Source organism: Carex rostrata, chromosome 15, assembly GCF_964058835.1.
Source record: "Carex rostrata chromosome 15, lpCarRost1.2, whole genome shotgun sequence".
NCBI lineage: Eukaryota > Viridiplantae > Streptophyta > Magnoliopsida > Poales > Cyperaceae > Carex > Carex rostrata.
The window spans coordinates 307,740-318,322 of record NC_135932.1 but is presented as its reverse complement, the minus strand read 5'-3'; the positions used below and the strand labels follow the sequence as shown (position 1 = coordinate 318,322).

The following is a 10,583-nucleotide window of genomic DNA, read 5'->3' as shown; positions in this document are numbered from 1 at the left end:
ATTGCCATGTAACTCTCATCTGGAAATTAGAAAAGGCCCTACCAAAGCAATTGTTGTTATTACTTATTATTGGTAGAGAGAGACTGAGAGAGAGATATATGCAAGCAATGCATTCATCACTCACTGTCTTGGTGTGACTCACTCAATTATTATTAGTAGAGAGAGAGAGAGAGAGAAATATGTGCTCAGGGTTTCTTTCTTTCTACCTTTCTTTCCTTTGCTTGGTAAATCAAAAACCTAATTAGGAGCAGCCTTTTTGGCTGCCTTGGACCCTTTGTCCCTCTCTTCTCTCAAGTCTCAAGTTAACATCACAATCATTTTCTAAATGGATATATATATATTTTTAGAGGCGGACAGATTATCAAACTATGGAGGTCAAATATATATGAGAGTCAATTATATTAATTTTTTTTGCGGAAAATAAGGATCAATTTTACCTTATTAAAACATTTTACTCTAAATTATATAAAAAATCATACAAAAATTAAAAAAAAAATAATAATAATCCGCCACTGCATATTTTAATATATTAGGTTGGTCGTATTAATATAAGAAAGAACACAAATAAGAAAAGCAAAGATAATCAACATCAACAAGTGCGTATGTGATTTGTAAGTTGGATCATATCAAACTCTTGAGTCTGAGATAGTTTTGTCCTTGTCACTTTACATGTGGTGTAAAATTGAAAAAAATCATGCTCAAAAGTGATTAAAATTAAGTTTCTTTTTATTGCATTGAAACTGCAATTTTCGCCTCACGTCTGTCATGTCGTAGATTAAAAGGAGAACCCAACTCAAAAGTTTTAAAAAAGGTTGATTATGTTCTTCACCAAAATAATTCAATTGCTATTATTTTTAAGGCCCGGTGCAAATTATTTATCTACTGTATGATTTGGCTCAAACTTATAGATTTCACTTTCCCTATACACTTTTAGAAATGAACAGTATTCAAATCATTAATTACAAATTCCTAAGCTCTAAATTTTTTACTGTGAATGATTAATTAATAGTTGTATCCCTCTTGAGGATAATAAGCAAGTAGAACTACTTAGAGGTGCTCTTTAATTTGTGGACTTTATGGACTAAAATAAATTTATAGATCTTGAGGGAGTAAAGCGTAGAAACTGTTATCACCTTTTATGGTATTATTACTTTGGCTTGTTATATTGGCATACACGACAACAAAAAAAAAAAAAAAAATGAATGTTGCAGGTGGTACATTGTACTTGGAATTTGGAAAAGGCGCTTGATTATGGCCTTAATGACATTTTTCTTTTATTACTGCTGCTTGTCCAACAGTGTTAACTACCTTCTCTCCATTAACCAATTAAATAGTGCCACTTGTATACCAGCCACGTTTCGTACCGTCACTGGTTTCTGGGTTTATTTTATACACCCCAAAATTTTAGTTTTGCACTTTTGTTGAATAAGGACCAATTGATACATGAGGAGGGATTCAATTACATTATTGTTTGGTGACATCGGATTATATTTTTAATTTTCAAAGTTTTTAAATTTTAAACAGTCGATCCAAACCGTTCAACATAATAGATATGTTAAAATGTACTTGCATGTCAAATTTTACATTTTATTTTGGAATTTTTTTTACAATTTATTAAGTATTTAACAAAATTGCTATATTCAGACCGTTGAATTTTTGTACCCATCTTAATAAATAGTAAAAAAAATTCAGAAAAATATAAAATTTGATCTGCAAGCACATTTTCAGTATATTTCTCTCAAAAAGTATATTCCATTTCTATTAATTTCCAAGATCTTATTAAATTGCTTTAATTTTTGTAGTGCCTTTTTAAAGTTTATACTTCTTAATTAATTTTCCTGATAGAAAATTAAGAGAGAACATTAACAACTTTTACTAGTACAACAAAAAAATACAAAGAATATTCGGTGTACAAATAAAATCATATCAATTTATTTATTTATGTTTGCTGCCAACTAATGAGATGGCGTGGTTACAACACAAGATAATGGGAAATCCATGTAAGATGTGCGTGTCTGAAATGCTTAGGATAAATTTATTTATGTTTTCTTGTATTTTTTTTCTCTCATGTCAACTCCAATACTTATTCAATTAACTGTATCTTAAACCATAAAAAAATATGCTTATAATGTTTTCCTAATTACTGAATTGAACACAAAAGGTTGTGCAAGTTGACAATGCCATATAATCAAATGATTTGTGACTTTGAATTTTTAATCAAATCAAAGATTTGTAGTCAAATAACAACTAGCCAGTCCTTAATTTGTAAGCAGCACTAATTATTGTAGTACGTTCAACATAAGCTGTTTAATGTCAAACCATTTAATATTAATATCTCCGTTTGTAACATTAATTAATTTAAATGGAGTTTAGGTCAAACTAATTATGCTTTTAAAGTTCATAAGCTCAACTCTGTTCCTTCATAGCAACAACTATTCCTCAGTGGACATTTTTGGTATTCCTGAGGATTAACAATAAAACTGTAGCTATATTTTTATGAGAGTAAAAAATAGTCTATATAATAACAAAAAAATACATGCAAATTATGAGGGGACATTTTTGTATCATTGTAAGATATTCATTTACTTAATTTGAACAATTTATAATTTTGTAATGAAACTAGTGGACTCATCCACTATATATAAAAAAAGGGGTCTGTATATGTATATATCAAGGCCTGTCAAAATTATTAGTACTCTAGTTTAACTTATTTTGGAAAGTTATATTTTGTCATACTTATATGTGTGGAGAGAGAGAGAGAGAGAGAGAGAGTTTACATTACCTTGAATAACACATATTGGCTGATTTTATGGTTCTCAATCTCTATTTTCAATATTCGATTTAATTATCTGAACTAATTTATTCAATATATATCCACATCAAAATATTCTAAGAAATCAAAACTTATATTTTTTTTGGAGAACATTATTTTAATAAGAAGGTTTGTGATTTTAATTTTAATGAATTTTTATTGTAAAAGAATATTAAAAACTATAAAATTTGATTTCCTACAAAATTGTACATATAATTAAGCAACTCAAATTAACCGTTTAAATCTCAAGAATCAAAATTTAAAACTATAATATCGATTGGTCGATGTTATACATAATCTCTACGTGTGTGTATTTGAATGGTTGTTGTATGGTTTAATTTTAAAATTGACTTTATTGTTGATTATTTTATTTTGATTAGTCAAACAATGCTTATGATATTGGGATTATTAATTTAATTATTTTTAAGCATTTGTTGTTATTTGATGGTTTAATAAAATTCCCTTGCTGTCACATCCACTGAACTAATAAACCCCATTTTCTGAATCATTCTTCAAAGAAAAAAAATATTCAAAGAGATTAAAAAAAAAAGTAAACACAGAATGACCCCACAATTGTTTTGTGACTTTTGTACTGTACCTTCTTATTTTTTCATATAGAATTTCGATTAAACTTAATACTTTCTTCATGAATCATTTCTATAAGTTATTGATGGACCCAGTTGGAAGTATTAGTTTAAAAAGCCTTCTATTGTCCTTTATAATCAAAATAAATCTGAATAAAAAATAGCTTTTACTTGCATTTTTTATTTAAGAAAGATTGTTGACTTTTTTCCATATAATTTTAACCTAAAACCATTCACAGATTATGAGATTGAACCTAATTAGTGCACATATGCTCCTGATTACATGCAGCTTTGACTTATATGTAATCACTTGTACTTTTTAATAAAAAAAAATGGCAAACACCGCTCTGCATTGTCAACATAATTTAAAATAGCCCACATTTATTTTGAAAAAAAAAAAAAACATTATCTGTATTTTCTGGGTTGCAGATACCTACTCCATCTATCTTATTTTTTTTGAAATGCATGAAGTAAATGTTATTGTTACCCTATCTAAAAACCAGGACATGCAAAATGAGTTATATGAATTAAATTGTGATTCACTGATTTGAGATGAAACATATTGTGCAATGAATAGTTAATAATGTAAGAAGTAAATAATAAATTTGAGGATAATAAATCCGCTATTAGTTTTGCATGATTTCTTTCGATTGTGTTTTGGACTTTTTTTTTTTTTTAAATGTCATTGCATGGTTAATATTATCGTAAAAATTGTATTACGTGACATAGTAGCGAGCTGATGACATGGCAATAAAATATGTGTTACTTTACATCTAACTTGATATGAAAAAAAGTAGATGAAAATAATTTTATTTGAACATCTTTATGTATCTAAACATTTGGATAGATGTCTATATCTAAATTAGTTATTTTTGCTAATTCAATGTTTGTTTAAACAGTTGATCTGAAGCGTTCCACATGTCCTCCTTATTAAAATGTAATTGGAAACTAAATTTTAATTTTTTTTTGTTATTTTTCTAGAATTTTTAAAAACCACTCTTTAGATGAATCCATGGGGCAAGTATAGAGAGGGGTGTTATACTTTTTATTATTATTATTTGCAATCGTATTTCTGATTAATCCATTTACTAGAAATATCTTATAATTATTATACCTAAAAATTAATTTCGACCCCCATTTAATGACCACTGCAAATATACCTCACTGTCTTTAATTTAATTTTAATTTTTTTTGGAAATATTAGTTATTATGAGACAACAGAAACAAGCTACATTAATAAATAAATATTTGTCAGAGATGGAGAGAGGGAATATAACTTGAATGAAAGAATAAATAATAATATGAAATTAATCTAAACAGTGTGATACTCAGCTCACAATTGGAATATATTCTCTGTCCCTTGTCAAATTGTTATAAAATTTGTTTGGATTGCAAAAAAAAAAAAAAAAAAAAAAAATGTTTCCTGTTTTACTTTTCCAAACCGCTTGCCATAATACAACGGCGCATCAGCGAATGCCACGCAATGAGACAATTTCGTTTTTTTCGGTGGTGCTCACACTGCTTTTAAGTTTTAACGGCTTGATTTAGGTTTATTAAAATACTGTGAAATAATTAAAGTCAAAATATTAATGTGAGACTTGTAGGAATACAAAAGCAATTTGGATATCTCCGTGCTGACACTTTAATTCCATGAAAAATCCATTATCATGAGAATCATGCAGGGCTGCTACATATATAAAATATAAATGATGCCACGTCAGGTACATAAAAAATATAAATCTGTTTTTTTTTTTTCACTTTTTCTACAATTTCCATATATTAATTCATTTAAGCAATTTAATCAGAACTTGTAATTTGAGAGGGTTCATAACTTTTATTTTTTTTATACCTCCATCATACATTCACTTTTAAATTTTGTAATAACAAAAATTCTAAAACTTACATGTCAAATTAAAATGGCTTGATTTGATTTATATTATTTGAAGTACATGCACATAAAATTTATCACTTTTCGATCTTGTGTTAATATGAATCAATGTATTTTTGCAAGCTCTGAATAACAACAAAAATATATATATATTTATTTTGAAAAGCTTCGAGAAGCTATAAAGTAGTGAGTGAAGTTCAAACTCTTGACCTTTGGATAACCATAATTCTATAATCTTTTCTCCTAGCCAACTGTGCCGTTCCATAAAAAATAAAAAAAAAGTTGAAACATCAAAATTTTTACATGCACGTAGAAAAAATGACATGGATCATATATAACAGTTTATTTTAACATATAAATTTAAATTTAAATTTATTAAAATTAAAATAGTGAAGACAATTAATAAAAATCTCACGAGTGAAGAAGGTATTTGAAGCCTTTTTAGATGCAAATGCAATATGGGTCCTGCTCCTCTCCACCTCTTTTGGTAATCTAGCATTCTTTCCCATTTTCCCAACAAAGTGAGAGGAGAATATTCCAAAATCCAAAATTCTTCTTCCACTTCATGCTAATTTTTTGTAATAGTGTTTGTTATTCTGTTTTTACTTTTTAGAAGAAAACAGTAATGATTGTTCAAAAACTTGAAGAAATCATAATACTGTCCTAATTGATTTTTTAAGTAGTACGTGTCATTATATAATAAATAATAATGCTATATTGTGAAGAACAGTCATTCTGTTATTTTTGGTTCTTTTGACCAGATGATGAAATTTTTACAACCATAAAAATAAGTAGATAAAAATAAGTAGATGCATATTTTATTTTCAGGACGACTAAAAAAAAATTAATTCATAAGTTTTGTCCTTTCTTAGATAAAACAATAGAAATGTCTGTCAAGTATGTAAATAACTTATTCCTTTTTATCAGTTATGAAGATTGCATTTATTAATACATAAATGTCAAATTTCCCACCAAATGCGATTAACGTGCAACATATAATAAATTATTCAGAGGCATTCCATCAGCGCATACCGATTTGATTTTACAACAACATTTAAAGTATTTGTAATATTTCAACTAAATTAATGGAGCAATCACGAGTTTTATTTAGGATCCAGTTTTGACAAAAACAAACGAAAAAGTGTAAATTACGCGTCATGCTGAATAAAAGTCAAATATTTATTAAAATCATTTTCAAATTTGTCGTAATTGAATTGAAATCATCAAACTGTCGGCAGCGATTAAACCTGATTAAACATGTATCAAAATATTATTTTGTACACATCATTTTTTTTATTGGGTTGAAAAGCCTTGGAATTATGATAACGAGGCATAAAATCTTAAGTCAATATATTAAAAATTTAATTCAAACTAAATTACTAAACCGTGATAAAACAAAAATAATTATAAAAATGAAAAAGAATAAACCGGAGAAGACGCCAAAAATTGAAGACTGAATGAAAGAAAAACAGATTGCTATGTGGGACCCACCTACTCATTCAAAGAATATGTAGAGAAAATTAGTTTCAAGTGTCATTTCCTCCGAGGTAACACATCATTTCCGTTTAGATTCCAACCGTCCGATCAGAATCCGACCCAATCCGGCCTGTGGTGGAATGCACCGGCCCCTTATAATATCGTGCGGATTCTGATCGGACGGTTGGGATCTAAGAAAGAAACATTCTGTTAGCTTAGGTGATATGAATTCAGAAATCAGTACCCGATAAAAAAAAAATAAACCCCATTAAAGGTCGTTGGAAGGATAGCAATTATATAATAAAGAGAAATGGGGGTGTGGTGATGGAGAGAGAGAGAGAGAGAGAGAGAGAGAGGAGGATAAAAAACTAAAAGGAGCCGCTTGCTACTAAGAGAGAAAGGAGAGAAGGAGAAAATAAGAGAAAGAAGAAGAATCGAGAATATGAAATGAAAATATGATGAATTTGAGATTGCATAAATTTTAATCGGGGCCGCGACATTCGATTTATCGAACCCTTGGTAAGTTAATCATTGTTTTCTTCTTCTTTCTCTTTTTAGTTAAAAACTTTTGGGATTGTGTATCCGAGATCTGATCTTGTTCTCTTAACTTGGTAACCGATTGAAAGGGGAATTTTTGGTAGTTTACTTGTTATTTTTAGGTCTTATAATTTCTACTTTTGTTTCGTCTTAATTAGATTCGTTTTAGCAAAGAAAAGATATTTTCTTCTGATAAATAGATGTCTGTTTATTCGTAATTGCAATCTAGAGATTCCAATTTTGCCTCTCTTTCTCTTTTCTTTCTTCACCAACTTCTTCTAGAAAAAAAAAAACACTCCTTGCATCAACAAAATCTGTCAAGATTTGATTCATCTACTCCACAGTATATTTTACACCATACCATATTGTCTAAATCGTTGCGTTGCTTTCACATATTTTTGGGCCTCAATTTATATTCATTTTAATTCAATTTGCTTACCTGGTGGTCTCTCTATATCTCCATCTGTATTTCATAAAATATTTAAATCTTTGATGGAGTTGTTAGCTCAAATCCTTTGTTACCTCTGCCAATCTATTGAGAGATTTCATCAAATACTTTACTCTTCTTCTGGGCCCAGCTGATAGCAATTCAAAATAAAAGATTTATTCTTGGTCGGCTCACAAAAGTTTCAATCTCTCCTGCTCTTATCAAAACCCTAGCTAATTTCTATCTTTCTCCTTCTAATTTTTAAAATCTCTGTGTTAATTGAACTGAATGAATTCAATCATGAGTCATAACTCATGAGCAATTATCTGTGCACTGTCATTGACACCTCTTTTCTTTCTTCCATCCAGAGCATATAAAGATTTGATCTGTTTTGCAAAGCAGAGAAGTCGGTGAGTCCTCTTTCAATTTTAAAGTGTTGGAGGGACAATTTTGCATAAATTTTTGACATTTGCCGAGTTCGTGCGAACCTGAAGCAGCCTTGGCCTACATGACTTGCCACCTCCTTGAACTCACCAGCAAGAAACCCTCCTCCAAAATCAAGAGGCTGAAAGAAGAAGGAGATGAAGATGGATTTGATGAAGAAAACCTAACCCTAACTCTGGCTCTCAAGCGCTCAAAAATTAGCAGTTGCACCAAAAGTAGTAGCAGTAGCGGATCTAACAGCATCTCAAATTCCAGCTCCTTGATCAACCCGATCGGTCGTGACCTCTCTATAAGTTGCCTCTTGCGTTGTTCGCGCTCTGACTATGGCTCCTTGGCTAGTCTGAATAGCAGCTTTCGCTCTTTGATCCGAACTGGTGAGCTGTACCGGTTGAGACGCCTGTCAGGTATAGTGGAGCACTGGATCTATTTTTCTTGCAACGTGCTTGAGTGGGACGCGTACGACCCGTTTCGCCGTAGGTGGATGACCCTGCCGCGCATGCCTCACAACGAGTGCTTTGTTTGCTCTGATAAGGAATCATTAGCTGTTGGTACTGAGCTCTTAGTTTTTGGTAAGGAGATTTTCAACATAGTGGTTCTTAGATATAGCATTTTAACGAACAGTTGGTCTACGGGTGTGGAGATGAACTCACCGAGGTGCTTGTTCGGATCGGCCAGTTTTGGAGAGAAGGCTTTCGTAGCAGGTGGGACCGACATGCAGGGAAACATATTGCGTTCGGCCGAGATGTACAACTCTGAGGCTCAAACCTGGGTAACCCTACCTAGCATGACGAAACCTCGAAGAATGTGCTCAGGTGTGTACATGGACAACAAATTTTATGTGCTTGGTGGAATGTCTGGTCACAGCAACGCTGATTTGTTGACTTGTGGAGAAGAGTATGATATAGAGAATGGCACGTGGCGGGTCATAGATGATATGGCTGTGGGTTTGAATGGGGCGAGTGGCGCCCCACCATTGGTTTCTGTTGTGAATAATCAGTTGTATGCGGCGATTTATGGGGACAAGGAAGTGCGGAAGTACAACAAAGAGTCTAACACATGGGTTACTCTCGGCAGATTGCCTGAGAGGCCCGATTCAGTTAATGGCTGGGGTATTGCTTTTCGGGCATGTGGGGACCGGTTGGTGGTGATTGGTGGGCCCAGGGTATTGGGAGGGGGGATGATTGAGCTCAATGCGTGGGTCCCCAGAGATGACAGCCCTCCTGAGTGGGAGATGATGGACAGTAAACATTCAGCAAATTTCGTTTACAATTGCGCTGTCATGGGATGCTGAATGTCATTTTAATGTCAATGATGTTGTTATTGTTATTATTTTTTGTTCATCATGATAATGTCGATATCATGTCATGATGGTCGGTCGCTGGTACTGCACATAGCCCCCGACCTCACACTAGGAGGAGAAAAAAAACGAGAGACTTGGTTTGATGTATTGAATGAACAACTTAAAGTTTACTGATCCGTGATATTGTCTGGAAAGGGTAACTTAAATCTCTTTCTTTCATTTTTTTTTTTTTTTTTTTTCTTTTTCAAATTTGAATTTCTGATTATTCTATAAAGAGATTCCGTGATGAATCATCTAATGCTCTCTGGTGATAAGTTATGTCTGCTATTACTCTCTTGAGTTTGTTTTTACTAGCAGTTGGCGTATAATCCAAGCATGCATTACAGGATAGGTTGTTTCTTTTTGTGCATATGAAAAAGACATTCACCAACAATCAAAATTTGTGAATAAGAATTCTTACTGGTGAATCTTACAAAAATAAAATAAAAATAACAGAAAAGAAAAGGACTTTTGTACTGGTTTTTCCTTTTAGAGTGAACTGATAAAACTTAAAATTTTCTATATAAGCAGATCATTGCATGCAAAGTTAAAAAGTTGAACCAGAAAAAGAATTTACTTCTTTATATTACTTCTGATATTTAGAACTTTAGAAAGTTAAATTTGATTGTGAAATATCAGTAAATACTGTGTCTTTTTATTTATTACTTGTTAGTCTAATTGGATTGTGATTAATTTCATTGTTAATCTGTTATACACATGCTTGTTTTACTTTTTAATGCTCAGCAAAATTAATAATAATAAAAAAAGAAAACAAAAATAAAGTTGGGATCAATTCTTGTGGTGTCATTGGCTGGTTGTTCGACGCATGTTACACACTTAAACTTAATTAAATCTGGCAAACAATAAAGATGAAAAAGAAATCCACTAATAAATATTTAATATTTAACATTCATACTTGATGAACCGGGACACAAGTGATGCGTGGCCTATTGGCTATTGGTAGACCATGTAGTGGAATTGTAACAACCATTGTTTATACATTATCATGACCTAATTTTTCTCCTTTTACATCCCTTGTATTTTTTCACCTTTTTAAAAATTGACACATATATTCT

General features: G+C 31.3%; 1 protein-coding gene across 1 annotated transcript; it reads left to right on the top strand.

Moving 5' to 3' along the window:
* The first annotated feature begins 7,097 nt into the window (after window positions 1–7,097).
* Window positions 7,098–9,766, top strand: LOC144566402 (F-box/kelch-repeat protein SKIP11-like). The gene is made up of 2 exons (XM_078316415.1): window positions 7,098–7,279; window positions 8,093–9,766. Exon 2 carries the CDS (start codon window positions 8,233–8,235, stop codon window positions 9,457–9,459), a length of 1,227 nt encoding a protein of 408 aa, XP_078172541.1. The 5' UTR covers window positions 7,098–7,279; window positions 8,093–8,232; the 3' UTR covers window positions 9,460–9,766.
* Window positions 9,767–10,583: the final 817 nt, after the last annotated feature.